The following is a 23,678-nucleotide window of genomic DNA, read 5'->3' on the forward strand; positions in this document are numbered from 1 at the left end:
GCTGTCTAAATTCGTTGTGTGGTGAGCGTTTGTGCGAAGGAGAATGCAGCAGTAAGCTGGTAGTCAGGAGAGCAAAGCTTGAGGTTCAAAAAAATAACTGCAGCCTCTTACAGGGCTAATTTAGCAAAGGAAACAGCAAAAGGATTGAGAGGTCAAAGGGCACTCCATGGCTCAAAACTATTCTGTTTTTCAGGGAGTAAGCAAGAGAAAGTTATCTTGGGGGGTGGAGGTGAGGGGGAGAAGTTGGTCCCGTGACCATGGACTCTATTACATGGAGCTCAACAGAGATGTTTTTAATAAATGGTTGAGTGTTCTCGCTATGTTATAAACTTCAACTTGTTTAGGACATTTTCCCTCTTCCTAGTTCCCATTGCAAAGTAATTCTGATTTCGGATTCCTCTTTGAAGAACAATTTGATCTGAAGCACAAAAGAAAAGGTTATAGAAAATTATTGCCTCTTGCTTCTTCTGCTTAATACCTAGAACCACAATGTACAACAAAATTCTGCCAAGTTTGTTACATAAATATCCCACACATGAAATATAGGCCTCTAAAATAAGGGGAAAGGAATGGAAATGTGGAATACAAGGCCATAGTAAGTCATTTAACAGGGAGTACTGTGATCAATCTATCCACTTAACTCTGGGCTGCATGATTTAACAGAGTAGTACAAAATTCAGAAAGAATATGGGCATAGGAAAACATGTATGGTATTTTTGTTTCCCCGATGGAACATTCATATTTTTGAAATGCACTGTAGACTGTTACCTGTTGCGTGGTGATCCCTAAAGACATGATGGTGAATCTTCATCATCTGTTGCTGAATACTCACTATATGTTACATGCCCCCTTGGTCTTAAGTTACACTAAATTAAAACAAAAAATCTCCTGAGTTCTCTGTTATAGTGGGAGCCTGGTAGCACATGCTACAGTCAAGATAACTATATAGTCCCTTCTGTGTGTCCAAAATGTTAATTTTTGTGATGTCTGAAATTTCCTTTCTAGGACTCTTCCCCAAAGTGAAATTTTTTGTTAAATTTGCACAAAAATCTCTTCAGCTGTTTTTGATTTGGGCATTAGTGGGAAAGAAAAGTACTTTGCACAGTGTACCAATAAACTATATATATTAGGGCTGTTGATTGAACGCAGATAACTCACGCGATTAACTCAAAAAAATTAATCGCAATTAAAAAATTAATTGCTATTAATTGCATTGTTAAACAATAGAATACCAATTGAAATTTATTAAATATTTGTGGATGTTTTTCTACATTATCAAATATATCAATTTCAATTACAACACAGAATACAAAGTGTACAGTACTCACTTTATCTTATTTTTTATTACAAATATTTGCACTGTAAAAATTACAAACAAAAGAAATAGTATTTTTCAGTTCACCTCATACAAGTCCCATAGTGCAGTTTTTTTAATCATGAAAGTGCAAGTTACAAATGTAGGGGTTTTTTTTGGTTACATAACTGCACTCAAAAACAAAACAATGTAAAACTTTAGAGCCTACAAGTCCAATCAGTCCTACTTCTTGTTCAGCCAATCGCTAAGAGAAACAAGTTTGTTTACATTTATGGGAGATAATGCTGCCCACTTCTTAATTACAGTGTCACCTGAAAGTGAGAACAGGCATTTGCATGGCACTGTTGTAGCTGGCGTCGCAAGGTATTTGTGCCAGATGTGCTAAAGATTCATATGCCTCTTCATGCTTCAGCCAGAGGACATGCTTCCATGCTGATGATGCTCGTTAATTAAATTTGTGACTGAACTCCTTGGGGGAGAATTGTATGTCTCCGGCTCTGTTTTACCCACATTCTGCCATATATTTAATGTTATAGCCATCTCGGATGATGATCCGACATGTTGTTTGTTTTAAGAACACTTTCACTGCAAATTTGACAAAATGCAAAGAAGATACCAATGTGAAATTTCTAAAGATAGCTACAGCACTCGATCCAAGGTTTAAGAATCTGAAGTGCCTTCCAAAATCTGAGAGGGATGAGGTGTGGAGCATGCTTTCAGAAGTCTTAAAAGAGCAACACTCTGATGCGGAAACTATGGAACCCAAACCACCAAAAAAGAAAATCAACCTTCTGCTGGTGGCATCTGACTCAGATAATGAAAATGAACATGTGTTGGTCTGCACTGCTTTGCATTGTTATTGAGCAGGACCTGTCATCAGCATGGACGTATGTCCTTTGGAATGGTGGTTGAAGCATCAAGGGACATATGAATCTTTAACGCATCTGGCACATAAATACCTTGCGACGCCAGCTACAACAGTGCCATGCAAATGCCTGTTCTCACTTTCAGGTGACATTGTAATTAAGAAGCGGGCAGTATTATCTCCCGTAAATGTAAACAAACTTGTTTGTCTGAGCAATTGGCTGAACAAGCAGTAAGACTGATTGGACTTGTAGGCTCTAAAGTTTTACATTTTTATTTTTGAATGCAGGTTTTTTTGTACATAATTCTACATTTGTAAGTTCAGCTTTCATGATAAAGAGATTGCACTACAGTACTTGTATTAGGTGAATTGAAAAATCCTATTTCTTTTGTTTTTTACAGTGCAAATATTTGTAATAAAAATAAAGTGAGCACTGTACATTTTGTGTTCTGTGTTGTAACTGAAATCAATATATTTGAAAATGTAGAAAACATCCAAAAATATTTAAATAAATGGTATTCTATTGTTTAACAGTGCGATTAATCGCGATTAATTTTTTTAATCGCTTGACCGCCCATATATATAATATATAATAAACCAGCCTTGCTTTTTGAAGAGGGCCACAGCAATAAAAAAACTGTAATCTGAACCTTGAGATGGATCCTTGAAAGGACATACCTTTACTAGATTGAAAGGAAGGGTAAAAAATTATATTTAAATATATGTTGGGTTGAATACTGTGTACTGAATGTGCGTGATATAACATTTCTTTCTGTTGGGAAGTGTGCACTTAAACTTAGATGCATGTCTGAGCAATGCACACCCATTTAGCATGTCTGTAGGTAAGAGCCTGCTCTTGTTGATGTAAATTTTGAAATTCACATTGGTTTCAACGGGAGCAGAACATAGCTTCAAGTGTGGACTGTTTGTCTCTAGAAGTTTATAATCTTCTCAAACTGAGAAGCTCCAGATTTTTTTTTTTTTCCTTTTTCCTCTGCCCTTACTTTCTTTCCTTACTTACTTATAGGCTTTAAAAACCTAGGAGAGTTAATGTTAAAAACTATTAATGCCCTGATAAAGTTATACAGCTAAAACTAGAACAAATCAGCTGTGCTTTCTACGGCAGTGTTAATTTGGCCATGTTGCAGTAATCAGAAAAGTAGGAGTAGGAAATAGTACATTTGTGTAATAGGGGTGAGTTAATATTGCTCTTGGAATCTTAGGTCCCCATTTTCTGACTTGCTACAATTGTGACTGTTCTTTCCTAACATTGTTTCAATGCAGTACATTTTCCTTTTTTCCTTTTCTTTCAAAGAAATAAGAACAAAGATTGACAATAGTTGTAATAGTTATATTTCACGTATGAAGACCATCTAAGGAGGAAAAATTAAATCTCTCCACTCTGTGTTTATGCGAAATTAATTTTTAACAAAATCTTTAGTGACAGTTTACTTGACAGCTGGCTCATAGGGCAAGCTTTGCACCGAGATTTGTAACAACTCTTGTTTTGTTAAAAAAACACAAAAGTGATGGTATTTCTGTCATGGTTTGGGGAGTGATGTGTCCTGTGTTTCGCAGATACTTAAAATTATACCTCTCTATTTCCTGCTTCCAGCTCTATCATTCTAGATCGGGGTGGGCAAACTTTTTGGCTTGAGGGCCACATCTGGGAATAGAAATTGTATGGCGGGCCAAGAATGCTCACAAAATTTGGGATGGGGTGCGGTAGGGTTTAGGGCTCTGGTTGGGGGTGCAGGCTCTGGAGTGGAGCCAGAAATGCGGAGTTCGGTGTGCAGAAGGAAGCTCCGGGCTGGGGCAGGAGAGTGGGGTGGGGGGGGAGGCTCTGAGGTGGGGCTGGGGATGAGGAGTTTGGGGTGTAGGAGGGTGCTCCGGGCTGGGACCGAGGCGTTCGGAGGACAGGAGGGGGATCAGGACTGGGACAGGGGATTGGGGTGTGGGAAGGGGTGCAGGCTCCAGCTGGGGGTGTGGGCTCTGGGGTGGGGCTGGGGATGAGGGGTTTGGGGTGCAGGAGGGTGCTCTGGGCTGGGATCGAAGGGTTGGGTTAGCACGCTGGGAGAGGCTCAGGGGTGCAGGCTCCAGGTGGCGCTTATCTCAAGCGGCTCCTGGAAGAAGCGGCATGTCCCTTCTCTGGCTCCTGCGCGGAGGTGTAGGCAGGCATCTCTGCGTGTGTCCAGCTCTGTCCGCAGGCATCGCCCCTGCAGCTCCCATTGGCTGTGGTTCCTGGCCAACGGGAGCTGCGGGGGTGGTGCTTGGGGCGGGCGTAGCATGCAGAGCGGATGCCCCTGGCTGCCCCTAAGCATAGGAGCTAGAGGGAGGGGGGGCATGCTGCTACTTCTGGGAGCTGCGTGGTGCGGCCCCTGACCCTGCTCCCTGCCTGGCACAAGGCAAGCCCCAGACCCCACTCCCCAGCAGGAGCTTGAGGGCTGGATTAAAACGGCTGGCGGGCCAGATGCGACCCGCGGGCCATAGTTTGTCCATCCCTGTATTCGATGCTGCCACGAACCAAAGTTAATTATGGTAATATTTTATGAAAAGGAGTTTTAGCTAAAATGAAATATCAGATTGTAATATGTTTAACTGAGCTGTATCTTAATTAAAGTGGTTATTTGCATAATACGCTGTGCTTGGACATTTTGTAGCAGAGATTGCCTTTTTTAATTTAGTTTTTTTTAAATGAGAGTAGTAAAAGAGGTAGGGCAGAGAGAGAGGTAAAAAGCTACACATCTTTAGGAGGTTTCCTTGTTTTCATAATATTGTGTTTTTTGCTTCTAGATATCTGGCCTGTGTTTGTCGTTTCCAAGTGGCTATGATTAGTGCTCTTGTTTTTTCTGTAAGCAGTTGAAATAGTACTCACTCTGAAGTATTAGCCAGGAGTTTAGACCTGTTTACAAAAATTTTCAAATGCTGAGGTTAACTCCCCGCACCCATTCCCCCGCTGCCCTTTTCCTTGATTCTATATTAGACAGATGGAGAGGCTCACAGAGAAGCAGGTATAGTGAAATGCTTCCTGGCTGTTGGCATCCCACAGAATCACATTTCTTTTCTCCTTTTCCTCCTCCCTTTGTACCCCAATCCTTTCCAAAATGACCTTTATAAATAGTCATCTGCATGTCCCTCGTTTCAACATCTTAATGTTGGGACTGTAGCAGTAATTCTCTACTAGTTAGTGTTTTCTGGGATCAAGAAAATTTTCAGAAGTAGGTCCTTGCATTCACTGCTGCAAAAGTCTGTAATCTTGATACAGTCTTACGTTTAGTGAGAGTTGCAGGAGTTCTGCGCTTCTTGGGCTTGGACATATAGTTGCCAAAGAGGTGATAGGTGGAAATGTCAATGAATGGGAATGGATGCTGTATCCGTTTTATTCTGTGACCACTGATCTACTTGTTGACTAGTGCAGCAGCTGTAAATGCAACAGGTGGTTAGAAAGTGGGACGTTGGGTGGGGTTGATGTTTTTTGTTTTAGGGAACAGCTGCTCTTTTCTGCTTTGGATTTGTGTTAGTACGCAGAGCATGGCCTTTATTGGTACTTGGTAATCAGGCACATTTTATAAACCAAAATAAGAAACAATGAGATGAATAGGAAAGAAATTAATCACCAGGCACACATGAAGCCGTGTGTCACTAGACTTTGGCGTAGCAGAGAGATTTAGGTCATTCCTAGTTACTATAGCTATCCCTTCCCTTTCCTGAGACAGCAGACGTGTGGGAGGGCTACTGTCAGCTTCTTTTCTGCTCTTTCCCTACTTCTTGTAAATGGCAGGATCCTGGAGTTACATTCTCCAGCTCACCCTTGAGAGAACTGTGGATGAGATCACTGATAGCATGCAGTTTCCATGCATGCATGTGCCCACCCATTCAGGCATCTTTCCTTTGAGAGCACCAGGCACCTGTCATATGTCAGGCATCCTCTGGTGCCTTCACCTGGATTAAAACACTGTCTGTGGGCCTCAGTATAAGTTAATGTAAATGCAAAATAGTTATTCGAGTAATCAAGGACTTTTATTTTATTTTCTCTTTTGGTATTCTGGCTCTGAATAATTCTAGACAGTAGTACTGCACTGCTTTTGTTCTGGAAGGACAGAGTCTTTTACAGAAGATGGTAGAACCACCAACGCAGAGGAGCTGGTGTAATAAATAGCACTGTTGAGAGCCCAACAAAGGCTCTATTGCACTGTCATGCAGCAGAGCCAGCAAGTAGTCATAGAATCATAGAATATCAGGGTTGGAAGGGACCCCAGAAGGTCATCTAGTCCAACCCCCTGCTCGAAGCAGGACCAATTCCCAGTTAAATCATCCCAGCCAGGGCTTTGTCAAGCCTGACCTTAAAAACCTCTAAGGAAGGAGATTCTACCACCTCCCTAGGTAACGCATTCCAGTGTTTCACCACCCTCTTAGTGAAAAAGTTTTTCCTAATATCCAATCTAAACCTCCCCCATTGCAACTTGAGACCATTACTCCTCGTTCTGTCATCTGCTACCATTGAGAACAGTCTAGAGCCATCCTCTTTGGAACCCCCTTTCAGGTAGTTGAAAGCAGCTATCAAATCCCCCCTCATTCTTCTCTTCTGCAGACTAAACAATCCCAGCTCCCTCAGCCTCTCCTCATAAGTCATGTGCTCTAGACCCCTAATCATTTTTGTTGCCCTTCGCTGGACTCTCTCCAATTTATCCACATCCTTCTTGTAGTGTGGGGCCCAAAACTGGACACAGTACTCCAGATGAGGCCTCACCAGTGTCGAATAGAGGGGAACGATCACGTCCCTCGATCTGCTCGCTATGCCCCTACTTATACATCCCAAAATGCCATTGGCCTTCTTGGCAACAAGGGCACACTGCTGACTCATATCCAGCTTCTCGTCCACTGTCACCCCTAGGTCCTTTTCCGCAGAACTGCTGCCTAGCCATTCGGTCCCTAGTCTGTAGCGGTGCATTGGATTCTTCCATCCTAAGTGCAGGACCCTGCACTTATCCTTATTGAACCTCATCAGATTTCTTTTGGCCCAATCCTCCAATTTGTCTAGGTCCTTCTGTATCCTATCCCTCCCCTCCAGCGTATCTACCACTCCTCCCAGTTTAGTATCATCCGCAAATTTGCTGAGAGTGCAATCCACACCATCCTCCAGATCATTTATGAAGATATTGAACAAAACCGGCCCCAGGACCGACCCCTGGGGCACTCCACTTGACACCGGCTGCCAACTAGACATGGAGCCATTGATCACTACCCGTTGAGCCCGACAATCTAGCCAGCTTTCTACCCACCTTGTAGTGCATCCATCCAGCCCATACTTCCTTAACTTGCTGACAAGAATACTGTGGGAGACCGTGTCAAAAGCTTTGCTAAAGTCAAGAAACAATGCATCCACTGCTTTCCCTTCATCCACAGAACCAGTAATCTCATCATAAAAGGCGATTAGATTAGTCAGGCATGACCTTCCCTTGGTGAATCCATGCTGACTGTTCCTGATCACTTTCCTCTCATGTAAGTGCTTCAGGATTGATTCTTTGAGGACCTGCTCCATGATTTTTCCAGGGACTGAGGTGAGGCTGACTGGCCTGTAGTTCCCAGGATCCTCCTTCTTCCCTTTTTTAAAGATTGGCACTAAAATCTAAAAGTGTGGAGCAGAACAAAAGGGTCTGGGGAAGAGCAAGAGAGCAATCTTAACCCAGTGGGGGCAGAGTCCCAATTTTGATGCACTTGTAGACTTGCACTGAACATCAATGAGAAGCATCATTTGTATGAATAATCCTGTACTGAGAGAACAATATCACTCTCATTCTGGGGCTGCTAGAGTTCTGTCATTAATGGGTGTATTTAAGGTGTTTTCAAATTTTTAATGTGTCCTGGACTATGAAAATGTCTGCGAAAGAGTTCTGATTCGAAATAAGGCAATTAATCTTCATTCTTGTGTGTGACTTTAATACTAGTATGAACTGCGTATGACAAGTTTTGGTGGAATGCATTTGTGACCTGTCAGAACTGGAGAGATTTTTATCATGGAGAAGTAAAATGCTTTCATGTTAGCAGTCATTACTGCACCTACTGTGCACAATGTTGTACCAATAAATTAAAAACCAGCAGGATCTTATTAAAGGGAAAAAGGCAAAATACCACATTTATTGTGAATACAGAAAGAATCATAGTAAGCAGTTAGTTATAGCTATAACATTCCATTCAATCTCATATTTATTCACACATTCTCACACACACACACACACACACACACACACAGAGAGGTTCTGCAAGGTTGTCATCATAGTTACCAGTTAGTTATAGCTATAACATTCCATTCAATCTCATATTTATTCACACACACACACACACACACACAGGTTCTGCAAGGTTGTCATCATAGTTACCAGCCTTAGAGTTGCTCATGCCAAGCCACTGGCCAGGTGGCCTGGACATGAGGAGGGAGCAGGGCCTTGTCAGATGCTCATCTGATGCTCCTGGAAGTTGGTTTGCAGAATCAGACCCCAAAGTTCTCACTTTTTAAGAGTCTATTTTTATAGGAATTTCTTCCTATGCCAGTCTATGGGAATTGCTTCATCATGCTGTTGCTGAATCAATCAGCAGATAGCACATTCCTGACGGCTCCAAGAAGTTATCTTGTTCTTTGGTTCTCCCATTCTTGAGGCTGTTGGGTGGATTCCAGTCTGCCCTCCGGGGGTCCTCTGGTTATTTCCACTTGACGCCTTCTTCAGCCGATGGACACTGGATTCTTAGGCTGGCACCTCCCTGATCATTCAGTTGTTATCCACACCAAGCATCCGTCCACATACATCCTCTATCTCTATTTTAATCACAATTGTTAATACAACAAAAGGGCGGGGAGTCTCTGGGTGCTGTTTCTGTTGTTAGAGTATTGCTTTGAGTCTCTGTGAATTGCTTTGAGAACAGATTCTGTCTTAGAATGTACTAACGCAATTAGCAGCTTGCAAGTTTCACATACAGAGGGAGAGAAACAGTACCAAAAACCAAGAGACCTCTTAATTAGTAATACCCTGGAATTTAAACTATGGGGAATCAAACTCATTTGTGATTTTAATACAGAACTTCTTTAATATGATCCAACAACAACATAGGCAGTTTCTAAAGTGCTCTGTATACTGGCACTGCAAAAATAGAGGAAGGATAGTTCAGTGGATGGGGACTGGCTTGGGAGACCTGGGTTAAATTCTTGATCTGCCACAAACTTCCTGGGCAAATCACTGAGGATATGTGTACACTGCAGCCACAGGCTATGATTTAACCTAGCTAGCCACCTGGGCCATTACCCAGGATTCTGGACTGGGTTGTACAGCCCATGCTGAAGCCTGGGATGCTGCAGCTTCATCTATTCGGCATCTGTAAAATGGGGATAATAGTATTTTCCTACCTCTCAGGGATGTTGTGAAGATACATTCATTTAAAGATTGTGAAGAGCTTAGATACTACAAAAAGAAAAGGAGGACTTGTGGCACCTTAGCGACTAACAAATTTACTTGAGCATAAGCTTTCGTGAGCTACAGCTCACTTCTTATGCTCAAATAAATTTGTTAGTCTCTAAGGTGCCACAAGTACTCCTTTTCTTTTTGCGAATACAGGCTAACACGGCTGCTACTCTGAAACCTGTCATTAGATACTACAGTAAATATAAAAGAGAGAGGTCTGAAGTGGGTCTGAGGTAAGTCTAGTACTAATAGTGCTATAAGCATATTTGAAAAAGTTTCCAGAGCCCCAAAATGTTATGAAGTAATGAAATAACGTCATTGGGCAATTACACTCCCAGTAATTCAAGTCCTTGGGAGCTCCCCAAATAATATGATTTTAGTCTGTTCTTATTTTCCCCCATGCAAATGTAAGATGTAGAAAACATCCTGGCGAATTCTCTTGTGGGAGGAGTGCAGGTTATGTGCCTTACAACTCCCAAGAAATTCTTCAACATGAGAGTCTTCAGTTTGTTAAATGCATCTGTTCCTGTGTCTCTTGTGAAGGTGTCCTCAAGGATTATCTAAGAGAGCTGCCCTCTCCCCTGATAACTAAGCAGCTTTATGAAGCAGTGTTAGATGCCATGGTGAAAAATCCCTTGAAAATGACAGCAAGCAGTTGTGAAAATGACCCAAGTGACTCTGAGCATACGGTGGCCCTTTTGGATTGTCTGCCAGATGTTGAAAAGGTGAGTACTACTGGCCAGCTAAAACCATAATAAATCTCCAGTTGCAGAAAGGGAAGGAACCCTTATTAGACTACACATAAATGCTGTTGAGTTCTTATACTTCCTATTTGTAACCCAAATACCCACTTGATAGATAACACTTTCAAGCTGTCTTTAACTTTAAGATCTGTATTGCGGGGTTTAATTTGTACTTTGTGTGATTTACCTCTTCCGGTGTACAAAACTGAATTAAAAATGGCATACAGGTATTTTTTAATATTGTGAAAAGGGAGATCCTGACTATGAGTTGTATTAAATTCCCAGAGCTCTTTTTGTTATCCTGGGTCTCCTGGCCAATGCTTACCTGAGTAATAGCATTCCTCTCCCCTAAACATATGTGATAGGGCTATAAGCTGCCATATGTTGTAGCGTAAGAGCTGCCGTGTTCCATCCAAGAGCATCAGTGCATCCTTGACAGGCAAAGTGAACCCTGTATATAGATTATGGAGTGCTGTGGGAGGATTCAGTCTGAAAGGCACTCTGTAAATCCCTCTTGCTGAATTATTATTATTAACAATAGTGCAATAAAACTTTAACCTTTAATGTTTAATGGTGGCATAAATAGATTTTACGAGAGCAAAAGTTAAAGGTTATTAACAGAAAAACTAAAGAATGCGAACTGACTTGATTAAGTTTAATGTGTTTACTGTAAATGGACAAGCAAATTGCTTCTAAGCAAAGTAGAACATAGTAAATGTTTAACCTTTAGCCAGCAAATGTGCTTGTGTTAAGTATTTTATTACCTTAATTTAAAAGATGAATTAATGTTCCTTTAAGAAATTTTTATCGACTTGATTGCCAGCTGTTTGTTGGTTTTTCACTTCTGTGTTGTAAAGTGCCTAGAGTTCAGGATGGATGCTTCAGTAATAAATAAAATAATCCCATAGACAGCAGCGAGTCTGCGCTGCAGAATTGAATGCTCATTCTCCATTGAGGAGGACTGCATTTGAGGTGGTAAAAGGTCCTGCTTCTGTGTTTGTACATCTTTTCTGTTCTCTGATAGTTCAACGACTGCTTAACTTCTTGGTCTTACTGTTTAACACACAACATTACAGTGCCATTGCTCTCAGAGGTGCACATCCTATGGCAGGTGTGCCCAAACCGCAGCTTGGGAGCCACAGGCGGCTCTTTTACAGTTAAAGTGCAGCTAACAGAGCCCCCCCATATCCCTTCCCACCTACCACACTGGAGGAGTGGGGGGGGAGCTTGTGGCTTCTTCTCTGCGGTGAGGTGGTGGGGCTTCAGCCCCATGGGGCATGACTGCCAGGGCTTGAGCCCTGAGGTTCCCCTCGGTAGGCACATCTAGCTCTCAAACTTCTGAAGATTATCATATGCAGCTCGGAGGGTTAGTAAGTTTGGCCACCCTATCCTATGACTATGTGACATATTGCCTGAGGTACCATTCTCTCTCCCTAATGATATGTGTTCTTCAGGAGAGATTAAAGGAGCAGCCTTGAACATTTTGAGCAGATACTAACCCCTCATTGGGGTGTCTATGGGGTTGCACATTCATAAACAAAGCCCTTTTCTTCAAGATTACAACTATTTCTAGAAGTTACCCTTCTAACTGACGGGTGCTGTACATAGGACTTGAGTGTCCATGGTTGACAATCCAGTACTTTTAAAGAATACTCAATTCATGTAGGGCCAGATTTGGCCATCCATAACGCATGTTGAGTCGTATTGTATTCTTCTAGTCCCACTTTGTTCAGTGGAACTACCACTGGGGTAAGGAGCTAGACAATATGAGTAAAAGCACCAGAATCTAGTCCTTAATATTAAATGAAAGACACTTCCCCTTTGCAAAAGAATCCTTGTAAGCTAAGCATTTTGAATGCTGAAAAAGAGGTAATTCTAATAAGTCATTTCCACTTAAGGCAGACCTGGGTGGCCAGAAAACCGGATGGAGGTCAATTTTTATTTTTATCAAGCCAGACTGACTTCTTGTGTCCCTGCTTCTTCTTCAGTTTCTTTCCTTTCTCTGATGTCCTCTTTTCACTGTAAGAAAATCTATACACGTAGATCAGAGGTCAAGTAAGAGAGAAATTTTTTGCCCAAGACATCTGTCTTAACCAGCCTGCACTGTAATGGAGTCCAATACAACTTGATGTTCAGTGCTTAGATACTGCAGTGATTGTGTTATGGAAAAGCCTTAGATATCTAACAAGTACCCTTGAAAATAGCACTGTTGAGCAAGAGCCATAGCATGATAACAGACTGTATTTTTGCTGTATCTAGTTACCTGAAACTTAACTTTTTCATTTTAGGCAACCCTAAAGATGCTGCTGGATCACCTGAAATTGGTGGCATCTTATCATGAAGTAAATAAGATGACATGCCAGAATTTAGCTGTGTGTTTTGGGCCTGTCTTACTGAGCCAGAGGCAGGAGACCTCCAATCATAATAACAGGGTCTTTACAGATTCAGAAGAGCTTGCTAGTGCCCTGGACTTCAAAAAACACATAGAAGTTCTTCATTATTTGCTCCAGCTATGGCCAGGTAATAAAATTTATGAAATAATTCTGTCTGATGAGAAAGCAATGTCAACAGATCCTAAAATATAACCGAATCTTTTACTGTGTGACTATAGAGTGTGGTTTACAGGGTATACAAACGGTATTGGGGCTCTTCTCAGTTATTGGTTAATATGTCACAACATACTAAAGAGACCACAGTAATCTTATTATCTATTGTATCCAACTGTTCTGTCAAAATGTGTCATTCAGTGGGAGATCCTGTGCTTTGGCGATCTATCTACCAACTGAAAATGACAAGATTTTTAGTGTATTTTATGTGTGGTTCTCAAGCAACTGTGATAAAAGATACAGAAATAGGCAAAAAACCCCACCTAGTGGTGGTGCTCCTACACACGACCTAACTCAGGTTTCTGATGTGTTTGGTCATTTTGCTGGCTTTGGCCTGAACAAGTATAGATTCTTTTGGTTTTATGGGTTCTTAAATTGCACAGACAGACCTGCTGAATTATTATTTGTATTACAATAGTGGCTAGAAGCCCCAGTCAGAATTTGAGACTCCAGCTGTACAATTGTGTAGCAGAAGGCTTTGGGAAAATAGGTAATGAGCCAATCTCTGAGAGGTCCAGGGCACCCATAACTCCCATTCACTTTGTTGTGGGTTTCATGTGCTTAGCAGCTCTTGGGAACAGGCTCAAGTAGAAGGAAAGGGAAACGTTGATATTTTTTAATGAACCTGCCAGAATGCAAGTGAAGGACATAGTTCTGTTCGGATCTGTGCTTCAGAGGTGGAAGGATGCTGCTAACTTCTCATTTCCTAAGGCAGGGGTGGGCAAACTTTTTGGCCCAAGGGCCACATCAGGGTTCCAAAACTGTATAGAGGGCCGGTTAGGGAAGGCTGTGCCTCCCCAAACAGTCTGGCCACTGCCCCCTATCCGGCCCCTCCCACTTTCTGCCCCCTGACTGCCCCCCTCAGAACCCCTGACCCATCCAAACCCCCTACTCTTTGTCCCCTGAGCGCCCCTTCCCAGGACCCTCGCCCCTAACTGCCCCCCAGGACTCCACTCCCCGTCCCCTGACTGCCCCGACACCTATTCACACTCCTGCCCCCTGACAGGCCCCCCAGGACTCCCACGCCTATCCAACCCCCCCATGTTCCCTGTCCTCTGACACCCCCCGCCCCGAACCTCTGCCCTATCCAACTGTCACCTGACTGCCCCCTGGGACCCCCTGCCTCTTATCCAACCCCCAGCCCCCTTACCATGCCGCTCAGAGCAGCAAGTCTGGCAGCCGCGCCACCTGGCCGGAGCCAGACACGCTGCCGCGCTGCTGTCCAGAGTGCTGCCTGTGCGGTGGCGTGGCTGCAGGGGAGGGGCCGGGGGACAGCCTCCCAGGCCAGGAGCTCAGGGGCTGGGCAGGACGGTCCCACGGGCCGTAGTTTGCCCACCTCTGCCCTAAGGTGTTCAGGCACCTGATCAAAGCCCATTGTAGTCAGTGGAAAGACTTGCATTAACTACCATGGGTTTTGGATTAGGCCCCTTATGAATTATTTTTGTACTCTCTCTCCTGTTTAGTAGCTAGCTATTGAACTGGATCCTGCAGTAATCCACAGTACCAGGCTCAGCTATTGCAGTCTCATGGTTGTAAACTGGAGTTTGAGAAGATTACTGTGGGGTTCTTTAGTATCTTTTTATAATAGCTAAATATTCCCTGGCCAACAGAATCCATCAGTCACCTAGAGATATGTAAGTGGGAGGAAGATGAAGGTCTGCTATATCTCTTGTTTCCTGATGTGAACGATCATTGAAGCCCACTTAGTTTCATAGTAATCTGATTTGTGACAGTGATCAGAAGTAATCTATTCCATTACCTACCTGCTTGTTAATATGTGTTTCTCAAATGTGCACAGAATTAAAATTTTTATTTTTGAGATTGCAGAGGTTAACTATAGTGATTTCATGAACTGTTTTTTCATCTGTTTTGCCTTTAGGACGTACTAAAGCCTCTTGGGAAACTATTTGATTTGCATTAAAGTATCCATTGAAACATAAACTACTTGATATGAGATTTAAACCAAATCCAAGTCACAGAGATTATTTAGTTTTAACTCAAACAGAAGAAATCCTTGTTCTTTCATATAAGGTTAACAGCAGATATATAGGAAATGTCTGAGGGTATGTTGTGGCATGTGTTTGGGATGGCAAGTGACTCAGGTATAAGTGAAGTATGAAGGCCATCATATATTCTGTATATGCCATTCTTATTACAGAAAATCTGTTTCAGAAATGTTTGAGAATAAATATTTGTGTATCCCTTTACCAATAAATCCTTCATACCAAGAGTCAAAATACAGGACCGGGAAGGAGAGGAAAATCATAATTATTACAAAACCTAAAAATTTACCTAAAATAGTTTTCCCATACATCATAATATCACAATTGAATTTGAGGTTGATATCTATCATCTGCTTGGGATAAAGAATAAAAATGCTGTACCTTTTAGAAAATGGGGAATCTCCACTTTTCCAGTGATGTATAGCAGTGGTTCTCCAGCTCTTTCTATCTGCAGGCAACTCACAAACGGAGAGAGCTACCCAGTTTCTCACTGGATGGTTCTGAAAGCATTTAATTCCAGAAACCACCAGGAAGGAATCCTGCAACTCGGGACTGTGTGAAGGAAAGAATTAAATATTTCTCTGGCAAGTTGTATAAGAATAAATAAATAAAAGTTAATGGCCATTTGAAACCATTTTAAGTTTATGCTGAAACAGTTTGAAGTGTATTTCCTGGAGGGGGAGATGGATTAGCAGACAAAGTGCAGGTCAGGCATATGGCCACAATGAATGCAGTCTGCAGTTTATTACATAATAACTGCATAAGTGGGAATAAAGGTGAACTTCAAAAGTTTATTAATGTTGTTTTTGTTTTTTAAGATCACAAATATATGTACTAATATTTTGAAGTAAAAGTATATGAAGTCCAAATTTTTAAATAATAATATTGTAACTCCACCAGGTGTACCCTAACTCCTTTTTTCTTGGGAGGAAGATCTCAAAGTGGGTGCTGCTTTATCTAGCTAGTAACTATGGTTATTATCTGTTGAGAGTCTTTAGAATGATTGAAGTCAGAGAATTGTTTGGGAAGATGTAATCTGTCTTTGGGTGGAGCTGTGAAATGGGCGGGGGTGGGATGAACAAACAAGTAGAGGGAAACACAAGAGTCTTCTGCAGGCTCATTTAATTACCACAGAAATGCCAAATTTCTGAAGATACCATGGAGAAGTGTTTTTTAAAAGTACCCTAAGGTTTCCTCTGCTACATTAGATACTGATCAGTATACATCATATTGTGGGACAGACAGTGACTGAGCCTTCGTGCATACCTCTTCATCACTATCTCAAGCAATAACTTCCACCCTGGGAATATCACTAGTATCCATGCTGCTGCTGCTGCCGCCAAAAATGCTTGGCACAAAATCACTGCACTGCATGCTAATGCCATTTTAAGGTCTACAACAGCTGCAGCAGTCCCTACTTATACTTTATATCCTGGCAATAGGAATGATGAGTTTGTTAGGAAATTTAAATTGTGTAGAGGAAGAAAAACCCAGTATAAGTATGCAAACTCTCATCCATTTGGTTTGGGGAGTTTTGTTTTGGATATTGAAATGTCTAATGCCCACTGCCAGTCAGATATTCTCAGCCATTAGACCAGCACTTTGTGGGGAGCCAGTGTTACTTCTGACTGTCACAGCAGTCTTGTGAAGCCAGTCGAAGGCCCTGAGGGGATGTCCCCATCAGAAGAACTGGAACAGCTGCTTATCCAAAGGATAAATGGCAGTGCTGTGGTCTTCCATATTCTTCTGGTCTGACAATGATCGTGTCCTGGCACTGCCTCCACACTCAGGGGGCCAGGATTCCTATTCCTTCAAGATGCAACAAATGTACATCTGTTTCATTGTGGATGTGCTTTAGTATAACGACTCAACAGTCATTGACTAATAATGGAGCTGCCTGCTATAGGTTTGGCTAATTCAGCCTACAGAAATGAAAACATGGGTTGTATTTCTAGTTGCAAATTAAGGTGGGATTTGAACAAGTTGGTATCTTAGTTCACAACATGATCGCTTCTGCTGGGAAACTAAAGCTACTAAATGTAGCTTTTTAGACAGGATCATGCAATACTGTCAAGCAGGCAAAAGATACCATAAGTAGAGAAGAGGTTTCCATCCCTCCTGTAATAAAAGTGTACAAACCAATACTGTACAGTACCTTTGGTTTACAAGAACTGTGCAGAACAATGACTACGGTGAAATTTAAAGTAAAAATATGAATGCTTAAATGTAAATCAGTATTCTGGGGGTAAAAAAAAAATCTGACTCAAGAAGGAAAGATCACAGTCTAGTCTCTTAAACTTAATCTGCCTGTAGATTTAGCAAATTTGATCATAAACATGTTGTGCAATACTTCAATTTCCTTATTTTTCCAAGTGAAAACAAATGGGTCTTTGCTCAGTGGGAGAGTGTAAAGCCGGCAAGTTTTGTTAACCCCGGGACCCTTTGTGTTAATGGAGCATAGTCCAAACAGAAAGACTTTTGTTAATGTGAAATAAAACAAAAAGCCAAGAAAGTTCTTGAAGATTACTGTGGTATACCTAAAATGAGACTAATGTCTTGCATAGAGACCAGTTATGGGTCCGGACAGGAGAACATTCGAGACCTCCCAGGACTGAGCCCTTTATGCTTAAATATAGAGGACATTAATCAAAAAGTGACCGAGTTGGAATCTTCCTGATCTCTAGGTATTTGTGTATGCTACATTTCTAGCAGTGAAAGAGAATGCATAACCTGCTTCTTTAATTTCAAGAGGTAATAGTCCACTGCACAGCAAAAAGAAGTTAAGGTATTTAGGAGGCATGGGTCAGTAAAAATATTTGTACTGTTTACCATAGGAAGCCGGTAACAGAGGAGGAGTCTTAGTAACTTATGCTGTGTAATCATGAGTTCAGGTAACACACTCAAATGGGTTTGATGGTTTATTTTATCTTTGACATGGAGTTATGGCTGCTTAGATAAATTAATACAAAAGAGCTTCTATTGGTAGTGCACAAAACTTGGGACAAAGAGAAATGCAAGAGTTCAACTCTGATGTGCCTTCAGCTTCTCTAGGTGTTTCTCGAGGTGGTATTTTTATTGTGTTTTTAACCTCTACAAGTGGTGCCTGCTTTTTGTTACACCATTTAGTTTGGAAGAGGCCTGTGAGCTAAGCTGTTTGCTTTTATTTGACCATAGCTAGATGATGATTAACTCATGCAGTTGAGTTAATCAACTCTCTGGAAGTTTTCTGTTTTTAAATGGACTTTTTCAGTTGCGGATTAAATATGGCATGAATCTTCAAATCTGAGCTTTCCATTAGATTTTCCTTCTAATCTAAGTGATATCAGATAATGGCAGAAAAAATAATAGTGGAATGTGTTGGCCATAAGTTTGCATGTATTAATGCATGTTTTGAGTGTGTAAAGTAGAGTGAAATAAATGGACAACCTTTCGTTGCTGGTCTCTACTAGCAATCTGATTGTTATGATTTTCATTAAACTTCTTCTTTGTTCTAGTGCAATGTTCAACTGCCAAAGAATCAACATACTCAAACATGTTTCCAGGGAACCAATCGTCTTTGAATTATCTGAGACCCAAGAAGCAGCGGCCTCAGATGTTGAATTTGAGCAGTACTGAAATGTCAGGGGTACTTAGGCCCAGACCAGCCAGACTAGACAGTCCCTCAAGTAATCGCTATGCAGGAGACTGGAGCAGTTGTGGGGAAAACTACTTTTTAAATCCAAAGGAGACCCTAAATGAAGCAGACTATGATGATGTTCCTTCAGAAGATACAGAAAGTGGGGAAGATTGCAGCAAAGTAGATGGACCAGCTAGACTGATTGAACATGCAAAATCCATGTCTAAAGAGCATACATTTCAGACCTATTTGACAATGCAAACAATAGATTCAGCAGTGGACCACAGAGTAAACCTCAAAGACCTGCAAGAAAGTATTGATACTCTGATAGGAAACTTGGAGCGGGAACTCAACAAAAACAAACTAAATATCACTTACTAATTTCCTTGCGTGATACCTGCTGTTGATACCTCCCTGTTCCTCCACCCGTCTCTTCAAAAAAGTCTGTCTGTGGGTTTTTTAATGAATTGTGGAATAATCTGTGGCCTCCCTTGGATAAACAAATCCAATTTAGCCAATCCATTATTGTGGATCATTTTTCTTCTCATTAGAAGAATACATTGGCCTCACCCTCTGTGGTTTAAGTTGGCCTTTTAGACTATGCGAAATGATGTTAGGAAGAAGTGATTTCCCCTCTCACCCCTTCAAGGTACTATGCACTTATGAAGCTTGGACAGTATGTGACAGGAGCTAAGGTGCCATCTTTGTCTGCTCTGTGTAGCAACAGCACTCTTGGTTCCTGAAACTTTATACCTGGTACGGACATGCCTCTTAGTAGAGGATTAGTGTTTCTTGGCCTGTGATTTGCAGCATGAACTTGAGGTAGATCCCATTCTACCATGTATGTCACCTTTTCATTTGCAGTGCAAAGGCTGCTATGAAAAAATGCTTTATACGTATATAAAAGTTTAACTGTACAAAATATTATTGTATTCCTGTATTAACACTTTTCAGTAATTATTTAAACCTGCAAAAATTAAATATTTTTCTAACCTTGTTTGTATATATTTATGTACATGTTTGTATAGTTATATTGGGAAGCGGGAAATCTGAATTAGATAAGGAAACCATTTCTAAAGAGCTCCACATTGTGATGCCAAAACAAGGAATCGCTTGAGCAATGTAGCATTTGATTTTACGCACAGAAATATGTGCCGAGAGAGAGGACATAGTGAATGATTAATATAAATGACCTTGTGTCACATGTTACGCTTCAATTCACAGCTGTTGACTATTAACTACATAAAGAAACCATCCAGTTTAGTTTTAAGAATATTCCAGCATTTCCTAAGTGTTTTCAGTGAACCTGTCTGTTCCCTTTAAAGGTGCCCTTCAGGCAAAGAAGGGGGATGGAAAGGATTGTGCTATTTATTTTTTTTAATCCTTTCTGATGTATAAAGAAGGTCTGAAAGGGTTTTGAGTTTTCAAGCTTTTATTTGGTGGGGGGGGATTGTGCTTTTTATTTTACCTTCAAAATAGCAGACTGTTAAATCTTTAATACCTTTGGAGGTCATCTTGCATGATTCAGATGTTCATTGGGAACTTGGAGGTGATAAATACTTATGAAAGGCAGTCGTTATCCCCCCCCACCCCCAAGTGTTTTAATTAAATAGGTGTTAACCAAAACAAACAAAATCAAGAGTTTTAAATAGAATGAAAATCACATCCCCTCTCAATTAATCAAGTTTCATTTCCTTTATATCTGTGATCTCATAATACAGTCATATCTCCTGTCATCCATAGAGTCTTCCATGGAAGGTAACTGAATTTCTAAAATAAAAAAAGCAGAGAAAATATTTGTTACATTTCTTAAAAATCTCAAGCCACCTTTGTAATGTCATAACAAGCAAAAGGGCACAAACCCATTGTTTTTCTTTTATAAGCCACAACATTTTTACTGGGAATCCAAACATCCGGTCTTAATCAACTAGCAGTATAGGATTTAATTTTCTTCTTTCTTTTCAGTATGTGAGCATCCTTCCATATCTTTCCTTTTGCCCTGTGGTAAGTGCTTTTAGCTAGTACATACTTCTATATATTGCCAGGTTTTATAGTTATTTATTTACAGTAGAATGTCATTGAGAATTAGGGTACAGTTTTACCACCTTTTTCTAAAGGAATATCTGAGCATAGTTTCAAATGATTTATTCATTCTCATTAATTTATTTTTGTTATAAGTGTTAAAATATGCAATACAATATTGTTTAAAATGTAAATTTAACCTGACACATTTATCAATAAATCAATGTATTTTTTTAAACTTTTATACGGAATGTGTATAATTTTTAAACTATAAATTTTAATTCTAAATAAAAATTTGAATTGAGAATAAAATGTGATCAAGTCTAATAAGTGGTTATTTAAAAATATACTTTAAGCTATCTACTGTACATATTCTTTGGCAGAATATATTATTTAATTGTTCGATAGATACTCTAGTGGTTTGCAGAATTTTTTTTTCAGTCACTTGGAGTATTTTGTTTTCTAGATTGCAGTTGCATTCACATAGGATTTTAAAAAATTATTGTAATAGCTTTTGCAGTTGATCTGTTTTTGTAAGCAACTTTGAAACCCAATGTTTTTGACCGCAGTTCTTGGTATGTTGCAAAGATATGTTGATGGTTTGGGACAATCTGTTTCCATATCATTTGTGTGAATATATTTAGCATTAAAATATTTCTGTATAAATATTCTTTGGTAAACCAGACTATTTCTTAAATTCTGTGTTTACAATATAGACTACAAATGGGTCCATTATGCAAAAATATTTGGTGGAATTTTTTTATTATTAAATGTACAGACATGTATTTCCTAGTCTGAATGTTGTGTTAACATTTTATGCAGCAAACACATTGCTTTATCAAAATTAATTTAAACTTTAATATTTTAACAACATTAGAACACAGTAACGGATGACCTGTAATGATTTACCTGAATTAATGTCAAGCTCATGAGTTGTTTAATTACACTAAAGCTTTCCTGTTCACAGATTTTGTATAAGGGATCTAACTGCAGGTAAACAAAATTTATTTTGCAGTTGGATGCTTGTGGTTGCCACATTTGCTTTTAAACGGGTTAAGACAACATCCTGTAATACCTTGATGTCCTGTAAACATCCCCTTCATTTGCAGACACAATTCCCTCTGGGTATTTTTTGTTTGTTATATACTGTGCCTATTTACATAACTGTTTATATAATAATACTTGTTCAAGTTGCAGCTTTCTGTCAGACTTAGCATTGTAAAAGATTCTTAAAGAGATAGATTAGTATGTAAATTCCCCATGACCGGGGAAGTTAAATGCAGGGATTAGAAGAGCATAGTTCTAGCAAAGTGCTAATTAGTATTTCTTCTAATAGATAAGTTTTCATGACATACAAGAGATGAGCCTCAGGTTCTGCAGTCTTTACTCAGGCAAAACTCCCAATGAACTCCATGGATAAGCCCTGAAATGCTTATTTAGTAATAAAATAAAGTTTGAGTTACCCATTTCTGTGTGTTTTTCCAGTATAGTTCATAAAAGCGGTAGTGCAGTGGTTTACACTCTGCAGGGCCTCTTACTACCAGAGGGGATTTAAAAACTAGATTTTAGAGAACATAATATAATTCACAGGCAGACTGTCTTTGAGCTGTGTGGCCTTTCTACTGTCCCAGATAATGAAGAAGTTAGATGCAAATGAAGATGACACAGAAATGTGTCAAGAAATCTTTCTCACTAGTATGCAAACTGCTTTCCCATAAGAAAAGTGTGGATATTTAAATATTTGTATGTGTCTGTTGATACACACACGGCATGCCTGGGGAAAGCACCAATCAAATGACTTAATTTACAGTCCCATGGAAACAGGAGAATGGAAGCAAGATTTATACTTCTGATACTGCTTAGTCACTGTCTTACAAAATGATCACAACACATATCTGTAGATCTCAAAGGTAAGTGCCATTTCACATATGGGGAAACTAAGACACACAGAGTTTAGCTGATTTGCTCTTGGTCATACAGCAAGACAGTGGCAAAGCTGGGGCAGAACCCAGGTCTCCTGACTCCCTATCACTGATGATGTCCACTCAGCTATTCTGTCTCTGGCAACATGCATCTCAGTAGCCAAAGCAATGTGCACCTGCTTTGTGAAGGAAACTTCAGCTGCTTCCCTCAGAATGGAGGTGTTTATCATTGTTTGCCAACACTCCTACCATGGCTGAGCTACTGAATATCTCTGTCTGAACTTGAAGCAGTTGGAGAAGTAAAGCTGGAATACTTCCATTTAGACATGTTTAAGGTTGATCGGGAAGCCAGGCACCAATCTGGGCATGCATTTACCCCAGTTTGAGGAAAGGGTGAGGTGAGGTCTGGTTGCTGTGAGATTTTTGATGTGAGCTTCTCCAGGCTGGAAGCAGAGAGAATCTCCACTCAGCTGTTTTATTTCCTCCACAACAACTGGAGCAATGAAATTTTTGAAGCTGGTGGTTCTCAACTTCTTCCCAGTCTCCCTTGGGCAATCACATGCCTTCCCAATGACAACTAGGTTGCTTGGTGATTTTGGGACAACATAAAAACAAATTTGTTTTAGTGGGGTGTGATGTGGCAGCTTGGTTAAACCCCTACTCTCCAGAGCCCAGTTTGTTTCTGTGCTGTTTATTTCCATTCTCTAGGTATAGGCCTTTACTTATCTTACTGATGACCATCCCGACCGTAGCTCCCGCAACTCTCCAGGTCACGCTGCACTTTGGTTCTGTGCTCTCGTGCGTTTACGAACCTTCTTATTCTGTGGTCATCTGCAAATGTGAGCACCACAGAATTTGTTCTAAAGAAACACCTGACAAAGCACTTCCCTTATTGTAGCTTGTTCTTTCCCTTTCCCCTTTCAATGGAATTGACCAAAAAAGCCTCTGGATACCCAGAGTACTCTATCAGGCTACAACTGGCAGGAGGTGGTGGTGGTGTGCTCTACTGGGCTACTACCAGCAGGCGCCAAATATATGATCCTACCTACCCGGCCCCTCCTCGGTTTCTTCTTACCGCCAGTGGTGGTCGTTGGAACTGCAGTTGCTTGTGTAGCAAGTGCTTCCCTTAGTG

At 40.7% G+C, this 23,678-nt stretch overlaps 1 protein-coding gene across 4 annotated transcripts in view; it reads left to right on the forward strand.

Annotated features, from left to right (window-relative positions):
* Positions 1-20,936, forward strand: part of SYDE2 (synapse defective Rho GTPase homolog 2) — a 62,334-nt gene extending 41,398 nt beyond the window's left edge. For 3 of the 4 annotated variants that reach the window (XM_074961402.1, XM_074961400.1, XM_074961401.1), the window contains exons 5-7: positions 10,178-10,359; positions 12,666-12,897; positions 18,481-20,936. In XM_074961402.1, the coding sequence (XP_074817503.1) occupies positions 10,178-10,359; positions 12,666-12,897; positions 18,481-18,983 (917 nt within the window). In that variant the 3' untranslated portion in view covers positions 18,984-20,936. The other variant, XM_074961403.1, reaches the window with a different exon arrangement.
* The last annotated feature ends 2,742 nt before the right edge of the window (positions 20,937-23,678 follow it).

The sequence above is a fragment of the Natator depressus genome, chromosome 8 (genome assembly GCF_965152275.1).
Source record: "Natator depressus isolate rNatDep1 chromosome 8, rNatDep2.hap1, whole genome shotgun sequence".
In the NCBI taxonomy this organism is placed as follows: domain Eukaryota; kingdom Metazoa; phylum Chordata; order Testudines; family Cheloniidae; genus Natator; species Natator depressus.